At 43.9% G+C, this 25,462-nt stretch overlaps 1 protein-coding gene across 3 annotated transcripts in view; it reads right to left on the minus strand.

Moving 5' to 3' along the window:
* Positions 1-25,462, minus strand: part of alkbh1 (alkB homolog 1, histone H2A dioxygenase) — a 246,835-nt gene that overhangs the window by 216,591 nt on the left and 4,782 nt on the right. Inside the window, exons 4-6 of one of the 3 annotated variants that reach the window (XR_011603029.1) lie at positions 19,649-19,739; positions 15,386-15,579; positions 14,558-15,172 (exon numbers count right to left, since the gene is read on the minus strand). Coding sequence is in view for 2 of the 3 variants with exons in the window: in XM_070978876.1 (XP_070834977.1) it covers positions 14,758-15,172; positions 15,386-15,579; positions 19,649-19,739 (700 nt within the window). In the remaining variant the exon portion in view is untranslated. Of the gene's footprint in view, positions 1-12,754; positions 15,173-15,385; positions 15,580-19,648; positions 19,740-25,462 lie in introns of those variants that run through there. The other 2 variants (XM_070978876.1, XM_070978875.1) reach the window with 2 other exon arrangements.

Here is a 25,462-nt window from a genome sequence, read left to right on the forward strand (position 1 = left end):
CAATATTCCAGTTTCTGAAACATTCGGAATCAATTGGGATATCCCGATCAGCGACGCACGGACAACGTTATGACGCAATGCGCGTCATTTCAAAAACAACAACAGCAGTACGGCGGATAATGAACAGCCCAGGGCAGGTAGCAGTCGCTTTCGTTTGCGCTTTGGTGCTGGTCCTGACCCACCACCAGTACTTGACACTATTCTGTCTCACTTTCTTCATTCATGGAAGGCGAGGACATGAAGAAATAGGAAATGGAGCCGGAGCTGTGCCATCCATATCCATGCTACCTGCACTCAAAAGACCAAGATTCCTTGCGAATAGAAGATGTGCAGAACACAAATTAATGTTCTGTTCGATGGAGATATTCCGATATGCGTATACATGACCAAATATTCGGGTTCGAAAAGGAGTAACCCAGGGGTCATATACAGGTTTTTAAAAACCGGAATATGAACATATTCTGATTTTTCAAAAGGGTTATTGGTGATTACATGGCCGTGCGCAACCGGGTTATCGCTGATATTCCGGTTATGAAGGGTTACGTGACTGCATGTAAATGTAGTGAATGTGTGGCCAGCCATGGGTTCCACCTCAGCAAAGTTCAGACCACAGTGTTTCCTCTAGGATTTTTTTCAGCAGTGGGGGCAGGCTCTCCAGGGAGCTGTGGTGGCATAAATAAATGACACTTGACTGTAGATTTTATTTTTACAACCTATTTATTGAATGGCCAGTTGAAAATTGCTTTTTAAAGGCTGAATGTGTGTGTGTGTGTGTGTGTGTGTGTGTGTGTGCGCGCGCGCTGTGTCTGTAACCCCCGCTCCTCCCCCTCCTGCTCAGTGCGTACACACTGAAGCCACCACGCATCATTTAGTTGACTAATCACGTGCAGCTTGAATGGAAAAAAAATGTCGAGAAAAAAAAACAAGAAAAACAAAGGGGCTCCGGCTCCCAGGCAGGAGAGCCGTTTCGTTCGCGACAGACACAGGTGGAAAATATTCTAGGTGGGGCTGTGCCATATCAAGTCAGTTTCAGTAACCATCCCAATACAACTGAACAGAAACGGCATTATATCAGTGCTCTGTGAAATAATAATTATTTAATGCCAATATTAATAACTTGAGGCATTTTTGCACAAAGCGTAAACAACATATTGCACAACCACAATTTTGGCAATAAATTACTTACTACCTTTTTATATACAGCTGAGCACATGAAACAGTGCATTAGTGGTAAATCGACGACACAAGTATTATGTTTTAAGTATATTAAGAAATTAATACTGGAATAGAAAAATACTGTACAGTAATCTATGATAAAGCTAAATGTTACTAATATGATCAGAACTGCAACAGTTAACTGACTTTTCAATCAGCAGATCAAGAAAAATACAATCTGCATCAATTTTGATAATTTCAACATTTGAGTGAACAATCCAGAAAATGATGAGCAGATTACACATACAATAATATAAGCAAACACACACTATTTAGACAAAATATCAGAAATTTCTTAAGTGCAATACATTGCTGGATGATGTGCTGTGCTAAGGTCAACTTTATACAAAGAAAAATCTGGTCAAGGGACTGAATGTGTGTGTATACAGACAGACAGTTCTCTTCTGTTGAAGAGTACTTTGTATGAATATGAAACTGGCCTGGACAAAAATGATGGTACCCTTAACTTGATATTTTGTTGCACAACCTTTTGAGCCAATCACTGCAGTCAGATGATTTCTGTAACTCGCAGTGAGACTTCTGCACGTGTTGACTCCTGGTGAGCAAACTGCTCCAGCTGTCTCAGGCGTGAAGGCTGTCCTCCAGACTGCATGTTCCAGCTCCTTCCACAGATGTTCAGTAGGATTCAGATCAGAGCTCATTGGAGGCCACTTCAGAACAGTCCGTTGTGTTGTTCTTAGCCATTCTCCAGTGTGTAACTGTGTTTCAGGTCATTACCCTATGTGACGACCCCTGACCTGTTACCTAGACCAGGCTTTCTGACACTGGGCAGCACATTTGGCTCCAGAATGCCTTGATTGTCTTGAGATTTCATTGAGCCCTGCACAGATTCAAGACACACTGTGCCAGGTGCAGCAAAGCAGCCCCAGAAAAGAACCAAGCCTGATCCATGTTTCACAGTAGGTACAGTGTGTCTTCTCTTTGTATGCTTCATTTTTCATCTTTTTTTTTTTTTTTTTTCCATTTTTTATGACTGATCTGACAAGTTTTTTCTCCATGGAGCGCATGGCCAGAGCATTCAGGCAATCCTGCATCATGGTGTTCCTCAGGAAAGTTTTGATTCTCTTCAAAGTAGAGAAGCATCTTTCTGATTTTGCTGTTGTCATGGGTGTGGTGATGAGAATCTTGAGAAGACTTACAGTCTCAGTGAACGTGTCCTGAAGGTTGTTCTCCAAGAAAAACTGGAACAGAGTCAGTGCACCACTGCAGGCCTTGAATTTGTCGTTCTCATAGATGAGGGATAGTTCTGTTCTCAGCTTGGCTTTGTTCAACATGGGGTAGGCCTCAACGGTAGTTTCCAGTGCTGCATCTGGGAACTGTGCATTGTGTTGCACAAACAAGTCTCCATGTAGCAGAGTGGCACTGATGAGGTGCTTGGTGAATAAGAACCGCTCTTTGGCATGGCTCAGAATGGTACCACATACCTATGACATGATACATAAATAATAAAAAAGGTAAGTACACACAGCAAACCTCACATAGTAAATAATGTCATCAGTATTCTCTTACAAGATGAGATCAGTGTCTGCCTTCCTCAGTGGCTGCACAGTGATTAGAATGTAGCATAATAAAAACAAATATGTAACTCTTATTACTCTTGTAAACAGGACTGTAATATTGCAGCTTACCTCTGAAGCCAACTGCTGTCGTTCTCCCTGTCCAAATTTCCTCCTTGTCTTTGTGGAGTGCTGCTGCACAGATGCACTGTATTCCTCACTCAGAGAAGGAATGGAGTCCCTAATCAGAAACACGGGTTAGCATCCACAATCACTCTTTCAAAAACTAACATACTGGAGACTTTTATTACAATAATGATAACTAATTTTTCACCTGATCTTTTGCATGCTGTTGGTGAACATCTGGATGACTCCTGTGATGTAGACAGAGTCGATGTTCCTCTTCTGCAGCTGGTTAAACAGCATGTCCACATGTGGCAGGATCTTGTGAAACAAGGCCAGGAGAAAGCAGAAATCTTCTTCCTCCAGCATTCTCACAAAGCCCCCTGCCTCTGTGACAGTGATTGGATCAAAGTCATCAGAGTCACTGATAGTTTGGAAACACTTGATGAGGTCATCCTTGTGTTCAAACACTGTGTTAACAGCACGGCTATGAAAGTTCCATCTGGTTGTTGAAGTCCCCGGAAGTCTGTGAGCCACAATTTGGTCAAGCACAGTGGTTCATTTGAAAGAGCGGGAGAAGGATGCAGCAAACACACCAAGGTCTGAAAAAAAAAAAAAAAAACCTGACTCTGGGGATGTGTGATGTTGCCTGCTGCATGATGAGGTTGAGCTGATGGGCATAGCAGTGAAGGTAGTGTGTGTGTCAGCAGCAGCATTCTGAAGAGGGATGAACTTGAAAAAACGCTCTTGAATGGTGTGACGAGTGTCAATGTACCTTAGCACAAGCACCAACTGGCAGTGGGTGGAAATGTCAGTTGTCTCATCAGCCTAAATAGCGAGATAATCCGCACTTGTTGCTTCCTCGAGAATGTGGGTCTTGAGTACTGACAACATGCAGTCCAGCAGTTCATTCTGCACAGTCTTTGAGTTGCCTTTGAAAACTGTCGCTGTCTTCAGGTGCTCCTCCAGCATGGTATCAAGCTATGCGACCAGATCGACTAAGCCCCTAAACACACCAGGGTTGTCTGAAGATTCCGTCTCATCGTGGCCGTGCAAAGCCAGCTCAAACGCCCCACAGAATTTAATAGAGTCTCTTATCTTCGACAAAATGTGCCGGTTCCTGTCCACCTCTTCATTGTGCTTCCTCACACCAAGCCTGTGCCCTTCATCCAATTGCGTCACGATGTTAGCTCTGCCTAGCATCGTTAGCTTGACCGTGTTCTCCATATGTGCCCTTGTACTCTTGTGTTTCTTTATCTTCTCAGATAAATGTTTCATATCCCTTACTCCTGTAACAGTCCATGCCGTATCTGTCCCAGCCGTTTTGAAGAGCAAACACGGGAAGCAATATAAAGCATTTACATGGTTGCATCCAGCAGTCCATCATTGTCATCACATATCCAAGGTACTCCCACAGGCGCACTTAGCTTGGTCTGATATGTTTAAATACGCCTTTGGGCATCAGATTTGATGAGGCTGATTGGATAAATTCCTGTTGCTATGTCGAAACTCTTGTCGGTAATTGGCTGCTCTGCCACACTGGCAGGGCAATTTTTCTATCGCCCCAGCAACTCAGCAGAGATGAGCAGGAAACTATTTTCCCCAAAAATTATGATTTATATTTTGTATGTGACATGTCATTGTGAATTTAAACACACATGGTGCTCAAAATAAGTGATTATTGTTTATTTTAAAAATATTTATTTTAAAAATGAAAAATCAAAAACACAGGGGGGCAGCGCCCGAGCGCCCTCTATTGGCCAGCTGCCACTGACTACTGACTAGCATCATCTTCATCAGCTGTCTTTCTCTTCTTAGAGAAATATTTGAACAAGCTCATCTGGAAATGCAGTCAGTAGTTACATCATGGCGTGTAGATATTAGCTTAACGCTATCAATTAATTTACTCACGTTAGCGACACTCAGTTGGCAAAGGCCCAATTAGCTTAAGCTACGGATATGTTACATAGGGCTCTATTTTCGACTCTGCCTCCGGCGCGGCGCAGGCAGGCAGGCGCACGGCGCACTTGGTATTTTGGTAAACCAGGGCGTACAGAGGTGCGCCAGGATGGGCGTTGTGACGCAGTAGGGGGGAGGTGTTGGCATAATGAGCCGGCACATTGGGATTTGTGACCATCTAGGTTTGCGGCGTAAAAGTGCGCTGAAAGCTCGCCACCTCAGACCTGGTCAACTCTGTGCACCAGCGGCGCACCGTCGGGCAAGTGGATTTTCATAAACCAGCGGAGTCGTGCGCTCACGTCACCAACACCTCACAGGCAGGTTTCCACAGTGTCTGGCATTTCTCCGCGATCAATAATTAGCAACAGCCGCAATCCAATGCAAGTATCTGTGTCAGCACATACAGTCAGACCTAAATGTATATATTTTGATCCGTATCTCACCTGACCACATCGAAAGCGCGCTCAGCATGCGTAATGGTCACTCAACCTGACCAAATGTACACAGGTGAAACAGGGATGTCTGGTGATCTGTGACTAAAATTGCCTGGTGACAAACGTATATGCCACTTTCCCCGGGTCGGCACATGAGTCATTCATCCCGGCGAATTCTAGCATCCATACAGTCTTTCAGGGGGACACCTCTCTGGATGGGTGGCTGCTAGGTGATAACGGCTATCCACTGAAAACGTGGTTGATGACGGCATATATCACATCATCAACAAGACGGCAGCGTGGTTTTAACTCTGTTTTCAGCAGTGCTCGGTCAGTCATCGAACGCACACTGCGATCAATGATTAGCAACAGCCACGATTCAATGCAACTATCTGAGTCAGCACATACAGTCAGACCTAAATTTATATATTTTGATCAGCATCTCATCTGACCACATCGCAAGTGCATTTGGCACGCGTAATGGTCACTTACCCTAACGGAATATACACAGGTGAAACGGGGATGCAAACTAATCAATTAACGTCGCTGTGCCAACCAGAAACAGCCGTGACATCCTACAGAGCATACTGCACCTATTTCAGAGCACTCGAGAGACAGAGAGAGACAGACACATGGAAAAAAACGTAAGTGATGATCGTTATTACCCACATCATTTCATTCCAAATACAAATGTTATCATTGTAATGCTTAACGTTATCTGCAAAGATGAAGTACATCATTGCTTTGAGGAGGATGAGGAGGAGGCCGAGGATTTACCATCTAAGGACCTCATATTTAGACATCACAATCAGAATCAGAAATTCTTTATTTATCCCCGAGGGGAAATTGTTTTTGTTGCAGTGCTCCTTACAAGAATAGAATTAGAAAAAAATTTGAAAAAAAAGAGAGAGAACTATATATAAAAAAAGCAAATATAAAAACAAAATATTTATATTGAGAATATATAGATATAAACAAAATATACCACAAAATATTGAACAGAATATAAAACAATATATACATATATATATACTGAGAAAAAATAAACAATATATACAAACGGGTGTGCAAAGTAATACAAACGCATGTCATGAGACATGAGTGACGTCAGTCTCCTCCTGGGAGAAGTTTGGGCGTCAGACACTTTCCTGCGCGGGCTCAGTCATCCTCGAAACTTGCCATGCGCCTCGCCAGCAGCGTTCTTAAAGGTGATGCGAGGAGCTGCTGTGATTGGTGAAAATTTGACTCGGCTGTGTCAAACCCACTCCACGCCTTCTCCCCTCCTTCTTTCCAAGTTGCAGTTGCTGAAATCGAGGAGCTTGTGGGTGAGGTGGAGGCCAGAAAGGATATTTTGTTTGGTGGTCACAGTAATGGCGTCACGAATAAAATAAAAAAAATGAGTGGCAGCACGTCCTCACCGCAGGGAATAGTTCCAGTGCCACAGAGTGTTCTGTGGCAGAAATTAAAAAGAGGTGGTGGGATGTGAAGGTGGAGGCCTTGGTAAGCCAAGATGGCTGCCAAGCACACACAGAGGGTGGCAGGTACTGCGTTTGTGCCAAAAGCGTCAATTAGTTGGATACCGAGTGTCGTCTTTGCTATATGCTTGTTTTCACTATCAACACAGCAGCGACTAACAATCGAAAATAACAAAGACAACGCTTTCTCACCGGCACCTGGAAGTCAGCATTTACTGTACTCGGTAGTCCTACATGACGAATGAGCCAGGGCACCCTCCACCCCCACGAAAAAGGATACAACAACTCCAGCAAATACGACACGAGGACTGCTTTTCCTGACAATCATGGCACTTCTAGCAGGCGATGTGGAGGTAAATCCTGGCCCACAAAGGCTAGGCCTGAGACAGCACCTAGAGGCTAACAATAGCCTGGTACACCCAGCCACCAGCAGCACGACAGCCGCCTATCCAGCAGAGTTAACAACTAGCCAGACTCACGAACTGCTGGCTCTGCTTCACCTACCCCCTCCGATGTTTTGGTACTATCTCCCTGCTGTTACTGCCGCAGTCCGCCGTGCTGCTCACAGACCTGATGGAGGCGTCTACCATCCCAAAACCACCGCCTCAGCAGCAGCTAACCCAGCGGGGCCACGCCGAGGGCAGACGGCCCAGCAGCTGGGAGCTGACGGCGGCATCCACCAGCCCGACGCCATCACTCCAGCAGTGGCAGCTCTCCCAGCGGGCGGCATCCATCATTGCGACACCATCACTCCAGCGGGACCCCGCCAAGGGCAAACGGCCCAGCAGCTGGGAGCTGACGGCGGCATCTACCACCCCGACGCCATCACTCCAGCAGCGGCTAACCCAACGGGGCCGCGCCGAGGGCAAACGGCCCAGCAGCTGGGAGCTGACAGCGGCATCCACCACCCCGACGCCATTGACTCAGCAGCAGCTAACCCAGCGAGGCCGCGCCGAGGGCAGACGACCCAGCAGCTGGGAGCGGACGGCAGCATCCACCATCTTGACACCGTCACTCCACCGGGGCCGCGCCGAGGGCAGACGGTCCAGCAGGTGGGAGCTGACGGAGGCGCTCACCATCCTCACACCGTCACCGCAGCTGCGGCTCACCTGTTACATCCAAGCACTATCAGCGCAGCAGCTCACCCAACAGCCCAGCAGCTCAACAAGGTAAAACCCAGAAACACCATCTACAAAAAGCATCGAGCTACAAAACTCTTTCAGACACTCAAGCAGGCAAAAACTGTATGGGATCCACGATGCAAAGTGAAAGGACTGTTTTGTGGCCATCTAAATATCCGCAGTATGACCAATAAGCGTGAACAGCTGGAAGATCTACTTATGCACTCGAACATTGACTATCTGGGTCTAACTGAAACTTGGCTTAAGCCACTATCCCCTGAAGCTCTAGTGAGCATGCTAGGCTATAATGTCTTCAGAAATGATCGAGTAAAAGGGAAAGGTGGCGGGGCCCTGTTATATGTTAAGAACACACTGGACTGTGAACAGATCAAATGGCCGAATGAGATTCAGGCTGAGTGTGTTGGAGTAAATATCACCCTGTCAGCAGAGATGTCCTTCACTTTGCTTTGTTTACCGCCATCCCTCTGCTAAAGTAGAGTACTATGAGCAATTAAAAACTATTTTAAACACCTGCAATCTAAATAAGGAAGTAATCATTATGGGTGACCTGAATGTAAACTGGGATGATAAAAAGGGCAGGAAAAATCTCAAGCAAATAACAGATCATTTTAATCTCTCACAATTAATAGAGCAACCTACAAGGGTCACCAGTCACTCTAGAACCAGAATAGATCTGTTATTCTCCAACAGAGCAGCAAGGATCACAAAAACCTATAATTTTCTAACTGGAATGTCAGATCACAACATAATATTTTTCTCCAGAAAATTATCTAAAAAACGCTTAAACAGACCTCTCAGGCCCCAACCATTTGCTAGTTTTATTCCAAAAAATCTTCAACAATATTTTATGGCTCTAAAGCGCCTTGAGTGGGATGAAATCTTTTTGTGTGATGACATTGAGTCTGGCTGCTCTGTCTTCCTCTCCAAAATCAGCGAAGTGATGGAAGCTTTCACCAGAAGAGGGAGTTATAGAAAAGGGCAAAGGGTAACCCTACCATGGATGGATGAAAACTGTAGAAACTTAATGAAAAAAAGAGACCAACTGCTCAAAAAGTCACTAAAATCGGGGTTGACCACGGACAGGCAACAATTCTCTCATGCTAGAAACCTAGTAACTCAAACCCTACATAAGGCAAAAGCCAAATTTTACATAAAAAGTGAGTCACAAAGGTAATGGAAAAAAGGTCTGGGACTGTATTAATAAACTCACAGGCAGATTAAATAATAAAACCAACAATTCCCTTGGATTGAAAATTAATAATGCTCTGGTGAAAGATCCCCTCACTTTTGCTAAAACACTAAATGCATACTTCATAAGTTCTGTCACCCAAATTGTGCAACTGTTTAGACCTTCTACATACACACCGTGTCCTATCAAAAATGACCTCCCTATTTTTAGGTTAGAGGAAATCACTGAAGCAGAGGTGGGAAAGATAATTAGATCTCTTAAATCCTCAAAAGCCAAAGATGCTTATGGGCTGGATAGTAACTTTCTAAAAACAAATGCCAACCATTTCATAAAACCACTCACACATCTGATCAACCTGTCAATCAGTCAATGCACCGTCCCACCACAATGGAAGGTTGCTATGGTTACACCTATCTTTAAATCGGGTGCCAAAACTGATATGGAAAACTACAGGCCCATAAGCATTCTCCCCATTATTTCTAAGGTGGCTGAGAAGTGGATTGTCAGTTTAATCACTAAACACCTGGATAAAGGTCACACCCCTCTGCACCCCATGCAGTTTGGTTTTCGAGCCCTGCATTCAACAGAAACAGCCACCTGCATGCTCACTGAAAAAGTGAGGCATTTATTAGACAGCAGTCCCTGTGCCATGGCAGTATTTCTTGACCTAAAAAGAGCTTTTGATACGGTGGATCACCAGATCCTCCTGTCTAAACTATCCCACCTTAACTTCTCTATAGAAGCTATTCAGTGGTTCAGATCCTACCTATCAAATAGAAAACAATGTGTCTGTGTCAGTAATGTTAAATCCCCCTATCTCAGTTGTTCTGTTGGAGTTCCGCAGGGTTCCATACTTGGGCCATTATTGTTCTCTTTGTATATAAATGATTTGCCAGATGTGTGTAATAATGTCCATTTCCAGATGTATGCAGATGATGCCGTTGTCCTCACTCATGGTAAAAGCTATAGTGAGGTGTCTAAGACACTAACATCTGTCATGTCCAGTGTTCAAGAATGGCTCACTGCCTCATGTCTGTACCTAAATACGCAAAAAAAACTGTTTGTATGGCTTTTTCTAAAAGACCTGTTGTTCTGCAAAACTCCAATGTATTTCTGAGAGGGGAGGAACTCAGTTTGGTGAGAGAGTTTAAGTACCTCAGAGTCATTCTAGAACCGACCCTATCCTACGAAAAGCATGTGAAAAAAGTAAGCAAAACAATTAATCTTAATCTGAGCAATTTCAGACAAATAAGATCTTCATTAACTGAAGAAGCAGCAAAAATATTCATGCACTCTATGATATTCTCACATATTGAGTATTGTCTCACAAGTTGGTCTTTTACGGGAAAAACCATACTTAAACCAATTGAATCTCTCTATAAAAAAAACCCTGAAAATTTTTGACAAAAAATCATTCTCTTATCATCACTGTGACATCCTTACGCGCCATAATCTACTGAGCTTTGACAGTCTTATCACGCTTAAACTTGCATGTTGTGTGTATAAGATTGTGAACGGATTGGCACCTCCACCCCTGAGTCAGTTTTTTGAACATAAATTCACCAACGGTACCAACACTAGAGCTACTACAAGAGGAGACTGCGCAATTCCATTTAGGCGCACCTCCTTCTCACAGTCTGCTCTGTCAGTCAGAGGCAGCAAAATCTGGAATGGCCTGCCAACTTCCGTAAGAGACTGCTGTTCTTTTCTTATATTTAAAAGGCATTTAAAAGACTGGCTCAAGTCCAGCCAGACCTGTAATCATTGTTAACTGTATGTACCTAGCTTCCCATGCCGCTGCGCATGTTCCCTCACAGACATACGCAGTGACATGGGTAAACCATAAGAAGCACTGCAACACTTCTCAAGTCACTTTAGCACTGCAGCACTTTAGATATGTACTACTTCTTCATAACTCATCTTGCATAACTCCCAACAATAACCCATGTTCTGGTCTTTGCATTGTTGCACCTCTATTCTATTTACTCACATCTGACAGCTAACCCTGACTCCAACAATTTCTACAAGCAGAGCACTGCAGCACTTTCCATGAGCACTATAGCACTTTATGGTTTCGTTATGTCTCTCAACCCATCTTAGCACAACTCCAACAAGAAACCCTGCTCTGGTCTTTGCACTGCTGCACCTTCATCTCAATTACTCATCCCTTCATCTTGTTTTTAATGGCACCGCACATAATGGTTTTTGTTATGTATAACTGTCTGTTGTATCTGTCCCGGTAGTTTTGTATTGATTGTCTCTCTCTCAGTACCTTGATATGTTGTATTTTGACCTCAAATTCTATCTCTCCTATGTACTTGTTTTCTGTTTTGTTTTGTTTTTATTATGTATTATGACCCTTGTATGCCTCAATGGCCCTTAACACCATGCCGGAGGACTACAGTTGGAAACTAGCCTTTGGCTAACACTGGCACATTTACAGTAATGTATGATTGATGTGCGCTGTCCTCTTTAAATAAACTTAAGAAAAGAAAAGAAAGTGGCATGGCACCGTCGAAGCGCATCTGCTATTGGTGGGGGCAAGGGAGCACACGAGCCCACACCGCTGGACACCAAGATAGCCTCGATCCTTGGTACGGGATGGCGCGGTTCCGGCGGGTGGGTCTATCTAACACTGGGCCCAGTTCAGCACACAGATCCAAGAGCACAGCTCTAGGGAATCTAAATCGGCTTATTAGCCAGTCATCATCATGGGCCAGGAAATCTCCATGGTCCCTAAAACTTCTCTCCATCCTGATCCTACCATTTGCGTGATCTTCCAGCAGTGCCAGCGCATCCATTGTGCAGCATTACGCATGAGTGTCACTGCACTATTTATATGCTTACTCAGCAAATTGAATGATTGTTACACACCTTGTCACATTTAATACTAATCCATCAGTGCCATCCACCACTCTGTATCATTTGAAGATGGAAGTATGATATATGAACATTGTGCATTCAGTAGTAGGCCTAACGGCTCACTAAAGGAACACATCTATAACACTGCAGACTTGGGTGTTTATGATTACGCGGGTCTATAAGTCTGATATGTGATGACATTAAATGTATGAGATCAATCTGGCTTCAATTCACCACCTCACCATCTGCACCGCCAGTTCCCCCTGTCTCCAAAATGTTTGTACGCAAGCATAAAAGTTGGTGTACCGGTGCACACATTCTCACGCTAAGTTTATTTTTATAAATCACAACCTTTGCGTAGGAAGTTGCGTACGCAACTTTCAAGCCCCGGTTTGTGCGTAGGCAAGTTTTATAAATGAGGCCCCAGAACGTTAGCTGGCCATCAATATTTTTTAACTAGTAAAATTTAACTTGTAAAATCCATTATGAGTTATCTTAAGCGAAGAAGTCTACCTTTTGTCCGGTAAGTCGCTGCCCTATTTTCCAAGACGACACTCCTCTGACTCTCTGACCTGGTGCCTGGGTGCTAGAAGTGATGTCACTTTCAAGGCCACGCTCTCGCGAGGAATTAACATCCGACTCGTATGTGAAGGTGGAGACGTGACGGTGGTGTATTTGCGACAAGATAAAACACAACACACTTTAAAAACCTACCCGGGTAGTCATAAGAGCAGTGTGCACACACAATTTAAAGGGAACTTTGATCTCCTTTTCTCAAAAGAGAATTTCACAAAGAACTGAACTCTGCTTTTACCCAAAAGAAGGGACACTTTCATTTGCACTTTTATTTTGTTTATTAGTTTGAAAGGGTTTTGTTGTTGTGATCTATTTTTATACACTGATCTAGAGTTGTTAAATAATTGCTGTTGGGCAATAAAAATTGTCACAGTTCAACTTTACATCCACCATCTCCTAAGTGAAAAGTTCAAATAATTACAGGTATCCAGCTTTCTGAGCCTAGAGTCAATGTTGCTGTAATTAGCATTGGTGTTAACATCAAGTAAGACTAAGTACACTACATGGTGTAACGCACTCTTGGTCAATATTGATTATATTAATATCAATATATTCTGAACTTCTCTCTGTATTCTGTGAATTTTTTCTTGCAAGTTGAATGAAGTTGAAGACAAACTATCTTGTAACAGGCAGAGACCTCAAGCTGAACAAGGCTCTGGGTTGGCGGCCATCTGCCTCGACTGGTTGGGTTTTGGGGTTTCCTTCTGGGAGAAGTTTGGGCACCGGACACTTTCCTGCGTGGGCTCAGTCATCCTCGAAACTTGCCATGCGCCTCGCCAGCGGCGTTTTTAAAGGTTGGACTCGGCTGTGTCAAACCCACTCCATGCCTTCTCCCCTCCCTCCTTCCGAGTTGCACCGCTGGGTGGGACTGAGATGAGAAGGGGGAGTAGTTGCATCGGTAGTGCAGTGCACGAAAATACCAAAGTCTGCCCCGCCACGCCCCATTGGCGAAGTGGACCTGACTTTGCGCCACCCCTGTACTGCGCTGGCGGCAGAATCGAAAATAGAGCCCTGTGTATCATTGGAAGTACCCTGGCAGTCTAATTCTATAACAGCATAACATAACAACATAACACATGCCACAGCATTCTGGATCATCTTGAGAGTCTCAAGGGATATATTGGAGCAGCCTGATAAGGAACTGCAATAATCCAGCCTGGAAGTAACAAATGCATGGACTACTTTTTCTGCATTGTTTTGAGACCAACTACAGACCTCTAACCTCTTACTCTCTAAAATCTTTGAGAAACCAGTTGTGTGACTTTATATACAACAATAGTTTATTGGAGGCTTTTCAGTCAGAATTTAGAGTGTGTCATAGCACAGAGACAGTGCTGCTCAATGTTACAAATGACCTTTCAATTGCATCAGACAAAGGACTTGTCTCTGTACTTGTTAGATCTTAGTGTTGCATTTGACATCACTGACCATCATATCTTATGGCAGAGACTGCAACATTTAATTGGCATTAAAGGAACTGCAACAAACAAGCTGTATGTTTGGGGCAATTGTCCTAAAACTGGAGGACTATGTGTAAATACTCCATCTGAACATCGAGCATGGATGTGAACACCATCAAACATCCTTCAAACAAAAAAACATTTTAATTTCAAGGGCTTTGTTTCATGTCTGCTTCAATGTGTGAGAGAACACAGTGACAACAGCAGTCATCACCTGTTAGCAGTTAACCTCTTTACCTGTGGAATGTTTCAAACAGGTGTTTTTTGGGCATTACACTACCTTCCTACTCTTTTGTTACCCATGTCCCAACTTCACATGAATTTTTGGAATTCAATTCAAAGTAACCATATATTTACAAAATTAAATGAAGTTGTTGAGGTAAAACATTCATTATATTGTCTTTGTGTGTTTTTCAACTGAGTATATGTCAAAAAGAATTAGCAAATTATCAGATAATGTTTTGTGTTTTACACAGCATCCCAAGTTTTTGGGATATCCACTACAAATCAGTATAAAGTTGTAGGGGCTTGACTGTTTAGGTAGGCTAGCGCCAGAGTTTTGGTTTTGCCTTCTTCTTGGGGATAATCTCTTTGTCACCCAAGACAGGCCCAAGTCAGCGAACAGTTTGTATGGATAAATAAAAACATCTGACCTAGCCAAGGTATTAAGAGCACATCAGACTTGAGTGGCTTCTGCCTTTTAGTAAAGTAATGCAATATCACTGCAAAGCAACATAATTTCTTCAAGTGTTACAGCAAGATGGTCTGTTTCATGTCTCTACAGTATCAACAGTCACAGCTACTACTACTTCCATTTCCCACTCTCTCCATCTGCTGGTCCATCATGGTACCATACTGTATTGCCTGCATCAGTCCTTTGATGAGAAGAGGGTGTTTCTGGGAAGCTCTGGCCATTCTCCAGCACCTGCCTGACAGTCACATTCACTCTGGAGCTCTGGATGTACCTGGAGCATACCACCCAGTCCTCCTCTGACACTGGCTCCACCACAGTGCTGTCCTGAAGAGGTGAGGCCAGGCTGCAGCCTCCCATCTCTGAAGCTGTATGTCCCTGGGGTGCTGGAACAATGCGTGGAACAGCATGGTAAAGGAGGCGGCTCTGTCCAGACATCACCATGATGTCCCCACTGTGCATGTACATAGCTGTGGGGGGGTCCTGTCTGCAGATGCCTCCCAGAAGGAAGATGGCTGACTGCCCAAAACTATAAAAACAGACAACAAGACATATAGTGAGGGGGTTGGAATATTTTTCCGTAGTTAACCAGGCAATGAAGACTTTTTTTCGCCATATTACAAGTGTCTGAATTGCAGGTTTAATAAAACAAATATCTGCATTGGCATCCTAAAACCTGTGATGTGTTGAAGAATCCCTTTCTTTCAGCAGTGTTCACTTTAAGATTACTCTCCTCTCTCACCTGAATGACAGCAGAGGACGGCTGTGATCTAGTTCAGATTCATCCACATGGATTCCCAGAGATGAATCAGATCGGTAGTAGTTGAGGATTGCAGCTTCTGTGTTGAACCCTGGGAACCCACATGCAGCTGTTACTTGGAGGGACAGCAAGTGGAGATCAGCTGGAAAAGGAGTGTAATGGTTGGCAGAGTAAGTCTGTGAAAGGGACAACAAAGGAAACATTTGGTGCATTACAAGAAAAGAGCATCATGAAAAGATATGTTGTAACAGGTGTCATATGTTAACTAACATGATTTTCTTTCAATATATTTTTACAAACAAAACAGACAACCAGAAGTCTTTGCAACAGCAAGACATTAGGCCAAATCTTTCCAAAAACAGCCTCTCAAAAACTGTAAATGGGCTAAAATTAGAATTACCACCTGGTAGCATATATGTATGATTGCAGAGAAAAATGTCCAATGAGAAAAATGCTGTCTTCACTTAGATACCATTTTTACAGGGGAATACAGATGGCTAATAGAGACCTTTTTCACATGGTGAAAGGACAATAATCTGCAGCCCAATATCAGCAAAACCAATGAGCTTGCGGTGAACCACAATACTTCAAAGATGGATGTTGCTGCAAAGAAACTATAAATTGTAAAATGTGGATGCTTCACAAAAATCTTCAACCCAGCAGCACAGAAGGTCTATATGAGCACCACAGTTTCAAAGTGGGCTTCCAAGATTAGTGTCACCAATTCTGTGTCTGACCAAATGTGAAATATGGTCACAATCTCCCCTTCTGTTCCTGGGTTATGGTGTGGAATAATAGCCAGAGCAAGGTCCGGGGGCCAAAACCAGTGATGGAATTATCTTTGGCCCTCATGATAATATCTAATTATTATTAGATCTGGCCCGCCTGTATATTGCACACACCACTAGTACTACAAATCCCACAATGCACTGCCAATGCGTTGGCACGTCATTCAAAACCTGCGAGCGCGAGTCCCTGCCCCACTCGTCCATCAGCAGCCTGATGGAGCTCGATACCTGTGGTCAACTTTCAGCTACCCTCTCCCTGAAAAATGGCTAAACAGGCGGTGGACTTTGAAAACGGGTTTTCAAGGCAGGTGGGAGGCAGAGTATGTGTTTGCAGATATGAAGAACAAAGCTGTTTGTCTTCTGTGCGGAGATAGTCTGCGTGGCTGTCATGAAAGAATATAATGTAAGAAGACCCTTTGAAACGAAACACCATGAAAGGTAAATCACTCTGGAAAAGCTGCATAAAGAGCCAGAAGAAATGAATTTTCTTGTATTCAATGTTCAATGTTGTTTATAGATAAAAACGGTGTCATATGCTGTGTTAGTTCCAGGTTCAAGTATCTGGTTTAAACTAGTGCGCATCAGAGAGCAGCACACTCAGGTTTAATATATGTTGACTTTTTGCACTCTTTGGGCATTTTTGGTTTTTCTTTGAAGGAAATTATTTTTTGGCTGTTGTTAGCCTGTGGGAGCTGCAGATTCATTCATAAGAAATGAATGCAACTGATTTTTCATTTATTTAATGATTAATATTGTTTTGTTGGCAGTAACTAACAGGCTGTGTTAGTTCCAGGTTCAATATGTGCAATAAGGTCATTTCAATCAGTTTTCAATAAACATTGAACCAGTCCAGCCCTTGACTTGGAACAATTTTTTTAAATTTTGGTCCACTGTGTATTTGAGTTTGACACCCCTGTTGCAGAACATAGTGATGTCACAGTGAAGCTGACCGTTGACCATTTGGATATAAAATGTCATCACTATAATTTTATCCTATGGGACATTTTTGTGAAACTTTGTCATAATTTTTATGTGTTCACAATGACCTATACCTATGACCTAATCAGTTTATCCTCAAATAGACATTTGTGCCAAATTTGAAGAAATTCCCTCAAGATACTCCTGTTAAATTGTGCTCACGAGAATGGGACAGATGTGAGGTCACAGTGATCTTGTTCTTTGACCTTCACCATCAATATCTAATTTTTTCATGTCAAAGGATGCATACCTGTGTGGTCAGAGGACTTCACATCCTGATAAGAAATAACATAACTGTTTGAGAAATGTGAAGGAATTAATATTTTGTGATAAAGAGTAATGTCAGAATCAGAAAAAACTTTATTGCCAAGTACGATTTTACAAATACAAGGAATTTGTTTTGGTGATGTTGATGCATGACAAATCTTCGAAAAATAAACTATTAAAAAGTAAAAAATATAACAATATAAATATGTAGACACAATCTGTTTTTTCAGAATAAAAAGAGCAGTACAGCTGCCAAATGTGCAAATGAGGACAAGGAAATCCAAGGGGAGCGTTAATGTAACGCGTAGAGTTATGGCAATGTCAATGTGACAAGTAGAGGCAGAGGTGGAGTGTGAAGAGTGTCAGGGGGGCTTCCGGGCCCTGTTAATAATGCTGACAGCAGACGGGAAAAAAAATGTTTTTGTGGCGTGAGGTTTTTGTCCTGATGGACCGGAGCATCCTGCCAGAGGGGAGTGTCTCAAAGAGTTTATGTCCGGGGTGAGAGGGATCAGCCACAATCTTTCCTGCATGCCTTGGGGTCCTAGAGGTGTACAGGTCCTGAAGAGACGGGAGATGCAGTCGATCACCTTCTCTGCAGACCTAATGACCCTCTGCAGTCTGCCCTTGTCCTTGGCGGTGGCAGCAGTGTACCAGATGGTGATGGAGGAGGTGAGGATGGACTCAATGATGGCTGTGCAGAAGTGCACCATCATTGTCTTTGGCAGATTGAATTTCTTCAACTGCCATAGCCATCCTCTGATCCTCTTTCTTGATGAGGGAGCTGATGTTCGACTCCCACTTGAGGTCCTGGGATATAATAGTTCCCAGGAAGCGTAAAGACTCCACAGTGTCAATAGTGGAGTCACAGAGGGTGATGGGGGCAGGTGAGGCTGAGATCTTCCTGAAGTCCACAACCATCTCCACTGTCTTTAGAGTGTTGCGTTCTAGGCTGTTCTGGTTGCACCAGGTCGCCAGATGGTCAACCTTTCACCTGCTGACGGTCCGATGAGGGTGGTGTCGTCCGCAAACTTCAGGAGCTTGACGGACTGTGACTGTAGTTGGAACTGTTCATATACAGGGAGAAGAGCAGAGGAGAAAGAACGCAGCCCTGAGGGGATCTGGTGCTGGGGGTCTTTGAGTCGGAGACGTGTTTCCCCAGCTTCACGCACTGTTTCCTGTCAGACAGGAAGTCTGTAATCCACCTGCAGGTGGAGTCAGGCACGCTCAGCTGGGAGAGCTTTCCCATGAACCAGGGTTGGGATGATGGTGTTAAAAGCAGAGCTGAAATCCACAAACAGGATCCTGGCGTAGGTTCCCTTGGAGTCCAGGTGCTGGAGGAGGAAGTGGAGAGGAAGTTGACTGCATCGTCTACAGACCTGTTGGCTCTGTAGGCAAACTGCAGGGGGTCCAGGAGAGGGTAGGTGATGTCCTTGAGGTGTAAGAGCACAAGGCGCTCACACGATTTCATGACCACAGAGGTCAGGGCGATGGGTCTGGAGTCGTAAAGTCCTGTGGTCCTTGGCTTCTTGGGAAATGGGATGATGGTTGAAGTAGGCCTGGGCGATATATCGATTTTTTTGAATAATTTGAATTTTTGCTGTGGGCGATTTAAAAAAATAATAAATTCGAGTTTTTCTTCTCTTGCTACGACGCGCCTTTTGCCCCCCAGGAGTTTCCATAGCCAGGAGCTCCCTCCCCTCTCCCCTTTTGTTTCTTTTGCAGAAATGCACACACACACAGCAGCAACATGGCTATCGCTAATGAGAGCGAGTAATGAGTAATGAGTTGGTGCTGGTCATGGTGTCTACGTCTTACAACACATGTATGTTTAGCGCCGTGGAGACCTGGCTTTGTAAGGTCGATGTTCCATATTACAGAATAAAACTGTTAAGTGAATTCCCAACTTCTCCGCCTGTCGACTCTCTGAGCTAACTCACCAACCTGAGCCTCCGCTAACTGCTAATCCTGCTAGCCTCTCCGCCTGCACCTACGCTCGTTACACAGTGGTATGGAACTGGTTTGGGTTTGGCTGGCACGTGACATGTCTTCAGTGAGGTGTTAAAAATGCAAGTGGTGCAAATATACTAATAGTAATGTAAATATACTGATATTGATTTATGATCAGCATATTGCAGTTCATATTTGCACTTACAACTCTACAATTCCACATCAATTACAACAATCCTCTAACAAAGCAGGGTGTGTTCCTTACCTTGGTATCCCAGTTGTAATGATACCCCAGAGTGACCCAGCGCAGCCTCTCCAGAAGAGTCTTTGGTTCTCTATTTCCAGAAAGAGGCAAACTGTGGAGAGGATCAAACACATTCTGTGTTATGGCAATAGTGGTTAATGTAATCTCGAGCCACAAGCAAAGATGAAGAGTAGACGTTCATTTTCAAACTTGTCCTAAAGCCATTAGATCAGCTGTTGAGGCTCCCAAACCAGCCTTCCCTAATGATGCTTCTTACTGGCACAGCTCCGGCGCCAGACCAAGAGCATCCACTCCAGCTGGGATTTGGGTGGACATTTTTTGCCACAAAATCAAGAAATTAAATAAGAGGGCACCAATACCAATATGTAAGAATGGCAAAGACTGACAATCTAACTATGAATGACACTTCTGACAGGGAAGCTAACAGAATTGCTATCCTCCATACACATCCAAGTGAAAGGCAGATTATTATTCATGCTGGATCTTTTGACATTCTTCAAAGGAAAACTGGCTCTGAGGTCCTGAAAAAAAGACATTTGACTGTTCAGCAGACTCCTTGCCCTGAATACATGGCTGACAGTGGCATGCCTCAACCATGGGATATGTGAAATTAGAAAGTTTATTTAGTTTTATTTACAATATAAATTTTGGAACTGTTCACACTAGAGTTGGGCGGTATCCAAATTTTGATACCGTCAAACTTTCCCCACATTTTTCCGGGGTATATGGTATTACCGTGACTAATTAAAAATCGCTTTGCAGGGCAGCGTGACATGCGCGCAGTTCAGATGGTCAATGCTCATGCGAAGAAGCACCAGTCCTAACTTGTAGCATACCAGAATGACGGGGAGAAACTCAGTTTAAAGCCTCTACCAAGCATTGCCACCCAAACGAAACATAATTCATACCCCACGAAATATGTGCAATATGTGTAATTATATGTGCACGTAACAAAAGCACGAAAATAGCGCACGTCAAAGGTACGGCATCACGCAAACCTCAAAGGCTTGGTATCATATGAAAGCAGAGAGTCTGATGACCACGAAGATGCCTCCTCACTGTGCGACGGAAACTCGGCGAGCTAGCAGCCAAAGAGTAGCAACTTCGCTAAAAAAGTATGTTTTACCTTTGTTTTTTTTGTGGTCAAAAGCTTTATTCCAGCCCGAAAAACGCTGCTAATGTCTCCTCCTATGACTCTGTGTTAGTTTGAGATCCATCACAAAGGTCCTGCTTGTTCACATAAAAAGGAGGAGGTTTCTAGAGTGGAGGGAGCGCTCCTCATGCAATAACCTATCTCTGGGCTTACTTCCTTCTGGATCGTCATTGGTGTTTCTATGGTGAATTTGGGCAGGTCGCTGAGCTATTGACCAACTTAACCACGCAGTTAGCTTCACCGCTCGGTCTCATGCATGAGCAGAGCGGTCACAGAGGACTCTGCTGAGCAGCCCAAAGTGTTATTTTACTGTTTTATTTGCATTCCGTCCTTTTACGAGAGCTAAGAACAATAGCAAGCAGAAAAAGGGCTGAAAAAGTGTTTTCAACAGAGGACATGCCTGTGAATATTCTCATTCATCCAGGTCATTGTAAGCTGGGCAATGACAGGACAGCATTGTATGTGGGAGATAGGTGGTGTCTCAGGCCTCCCCCTCTGTTCAGAGATGGTTTTTCAACCTTGACATGGATGGCTTCTCTCACTCCTCTTTCAAACCATCTGTCTTCTCTGTCCAGAATATGCACATTTTTATCCTCAAAGGAGTGTGCTTCCTCCTTGAGATGCAGGTAAACAGCTGAGTCTAAACCTGAAGAGTTAGCTCTTCTGTGTTGTGCCATGCGTCTGCTCAGTGGCTGTTTTGTTTCCCCAATATATAAGTCTGTGCATTCCTCACTGCACTGGACTGCATACACCAGATTGTTCTTCTGAGTATGAGGTGTCCGGTCTTTGGGATGCACCAGCCTTTGTCTGAGAGTGTTCCCAGGTTTGAAATGTACCGGGATGTTGTGTTTGTTAAAGATTCGCCTGAGTTTCTCTGATACACCAGACACATATGGAATGACAATGTTATGCCGTCTGTCTCTCTTTTCTTCCTCTGTCACCCTGTTCTTTCTGGAAGCGGCTGAACTTTTCACAAAAGACCAGCTGGGATAACCACAAGTTTTGAGAGTATCCCTCAGGTGTTTGTGTTCCTTGTCTCTGGCCTGTTGGCTGGTTGGAACATTATCAGCTCTGTGCTGGAGAGTTCTGATAACACCTAGTTTGTGTTCCAGTGGGTGATGTGAGTCAAAAAGGAGGTACTGGTCTGTGTGAGTAGGTTTTCTGTAAACCCCAATATGGAGGCTCCTGTTCTCTCCAATGTGGACATCACAGTCCAAAAAAGGCAAACTCATGTCCTTGACATCCTCTTGAGTGAATTTGATGTTCTTGTCCACTGAGTTAATGTGCTCGGTGAAGGCTTGCACTTCTTGGCTTTGGATTTTTACCCATGTGTCACCCACATATCTGTACCAATGACTTGGTGTTGTTCCTTTGAAAGAGTTCAGGGCCGTTCTTTCCATGTTCTCCATGTACAGATTAGCCACAATGGGGGATACTGGTGAACCCATCGCACACCCATGTTTTTGCCTGTAAAACCTCCCCCTAAATTGAAAATAGGTGGTTTTTAAGCAGAGTTCCAGTAAATTGCATATTTGCTCTGGGTTAAGAGTAGTTTTGTTCTGCAAAGTGTTGTCTTGTAACAACTGCCGCCTCACTGTTTCCACTGCTTCCTGAGTTGGAATGCATGTGAACAACGATGTGACATCGAAGGAAACCATTGTTTCTGATGGGTCTAGTTTTAAGTCCCGGACCTTATTTACAAAGTCCATAGAATTCTGGATGTGGTGTGGCATACTGCCAACCAGTGGTGCTAAGATGTTGGCCACAAACTTAGCAATGTTGTATGTCACAGAGTTGATGCTGCTGACAATAGGTCTGAGAGGCGCTCCTTCTTTGTGTATTTTTGGGAGTCTGTAGATGCCTGGGATGGACTCTTGTGGGTATAACCTGTGATATTGCAAACGGTCAATGGCTCCGTCTTTCTGTAAACTTTGCAGATATTCTATGATTGTTCTCTTGTACCCACTGGTTGGGTCTCGTTTCAGGCATTCATATGTGTTACTGTCATTGAGTAGTGAAAGAATCTTGTCTTGGTAATCATTTGTGTTTAGAATTACCGTGCATCTCCCTTTGTCTGCTGGCAAGATTGTGATGTTTTCGTCCTTGCTGAATGATGCCACGGCTTTTCTTTCCTCATAGGTGAGGTTTGAAGGGGGAGGTTTAGCATTGGAGAGAGCTGCCGACACTTTCAACCTGAGCTGTTCACCTTCTGTTTCTGTTAGGTTGTTTTTCTTTATAGCTGATTCTGTTGCCGTGATCAGATCAACTATTGGGACTTGTTGTAATGTCATGGCAAAATTCAGTCCTCTAGCTAAAACCTCCTTCTCCGGCTGGGTAAGTACTCTGTCAGACAGATTCTTAACCCATCTATTCTGTAACTCATTTTGTGTTGAGTCTTCACTTTTTTGCCTCCAGGTGAGCAGTTGTATGTTGGAAGTGTTGTGTCTTGACTGCAAGTTCTGAAATTTCTTTGTTTGTCTGTCTTTAGTTTTGTTGTGCTGGGCAAGTTGGGCTTTCAATGTGAATTCTATGACTTTCTTACAGATATCTTCAGATAGTGATGACATAAGTTTGTGCATCTCAAGGAGGAAGCACACTCCTTTGAGGATAAAAATGTGCATATTCTGGACAGAGAAGACAGATGGTTTGAAAGAGGAGTGAGAGAAGCCATCCATGTCAAGGTTGAAAAACCATCTCTGAACAGAGGGGGAGGCCTGAGACACCACCTATCTCCCACATACAATGCTGTCCTTTCATCTCTTCCAAAGAGATTCAAAAACTTAGCCTCTGAAAATAAACAACAAGCCATTCACACATGGCTCAAGGAGCCTCCCAATGACAAGAATGGGACACTAACGAGGCAGACGACTGTCGTTGACACCCAAGGGTCGCACCCTATCCCGCCTTAATGGGGGATCGTTTGCCTCACAATAGAGTGATACCATCCTTGGTTTTGGGGGTTTGGCCTCAATCAGAGGATAAATACTAGAACCTAACACCATTTCATTGGACTAGAGCTGTCCTATCTAGTCCGGTGCGCATGAACTGATGAAGCCTGCTCGGATGAGAGGCGAAACGTCTTCCAAGACAAACTGACAAAGTCCAGTTGCGATCGATTGAATGCCCTGAAGCTTTCAACAGAGGAGTTTCTCCGTGTGCTTGGACGAGATAATGGTACTCTGCACAGACGCGCCCATATGAGCACCTGGACATACCTGTGTTAAAACACCTGTAAAACTGCTCAGGTTCTTTTTGTAGCATGTACTTTTGCACAGTCACCTTTTTCTCGAGTAAAAATTCAACCAGATACACTGAACGGAGTGGACTTCATTTTTGTTATGACGATGCTACAGTTATGTTAGATCCCTATAGACTTATATGCGCAGCATTTTTTTGAGGTGACAGTGTTACCACTTGTCCCACCGTGCCACCAAATGATGACGGTAATGAAACTGATACCGTTGCTATTTTTAGATACCACAGGATACTTTATTACCGGATTACCGCCCAATCCTAGTTCACAACACTTTCAGCCCAATGGGATGCATCCAAACATCACTGGCTGCAGAATGCTCAGCGCCAACCTGTGCCATGGTCTTGGCCTGCTGTACCAACACAGGACAGCACACACAAGTAGACAGCCTTTGAGCCTGTCCGTCAGAAAAACAGAAAAGGAGGAGGAACTGCCATCATTTTTTCTACAAAGTTTGTGTGTAATGGCATTGACCTGGGTGAATTTACATCATTTGTATGTCTTGGTCTTGAGCTCAAAGCACAATCATCATTACACAACATAGACCACAAAGCCTATTCATTGCTGTTCATGCAGAAATTCTCAGACCATATCATACTTAATATCACTATATATGATAGATGAATCTCAAATGGAGACATGAATATTCATATCAACAAAAAGAGTGACTCCAAAGTAGGGTTGGGCGGTATTCCAGTAATAAGGTATCCTGCAGTATCTACAAATAGCAACGGTATCAGTTTCATTACCGTCATCATTTGGTGGCACGGTGGGACAAGTGGTAACACTGTCGCCTCATAGCTAGAAGGTCCCGGGTTCGATTCTTGCCTAGGGCGCAGTGGGGCGTGTCCTCCACCATGCCCTCGGTGCCTGCTGCTCGAGGAAAAAGGGACCTTTCTGTGTGAACTTTGCATGTTCTCCCCGTGTTCACTTGGGGTATCCTCCATAAAAAACCCAAACTAAAAAACACGCAAGAAGATCACCACCTGACCAATGGTGACGGAAAGGAACTGGGTCCCTGGGTGCCGCCGTCGGCTGGCAGCCCACCGCTCCTGGTCTGCCACGGAGGAAGACTTACCAGGATGGGTTAAATGCAAAGAAAATAATTTCACGAAGCATGGCGTGTGTGCAGTCTCCTCCCTGTAGCAAGTGTGTGCAGGGATCAATAAAGTAATCTTAATCTTAATTTTAAAAAAACAATGCTGCGCATATAGGTCTATAGGGACCTACCATAATTGTAGCATCGTCATAACTAAAATGAAGTCCACTCTGTTCAATGTATCTGGTTGAATTTTTACTTGAGAAAAAGGCTGTGCAAAAGTACATGCTATAAAATGAACCTGAGCAGTTTTACAGATCTTTTAACACAGGTATGTCCATAAGCTCATTTAGGCGCATCTGGGCAGAG

This window comes from Chaetodon trifascialis, chromosome 14, assembly GCF_039877785.1.
Source record: "Chaetodon trifascialis isolate fChaTrf1 chromosome 14, fChaTrf1.hap1, whole genome shotgun sequence".
In the NCBI taxonomy this organism is placed as follows: domain Eukaryota; kingdom Metazoa; phylum Chordata; class Actinopteri; order Chaetodontiformes; family Chaetodontidae; genus Chaetodon; species Chaetodon trifascialis.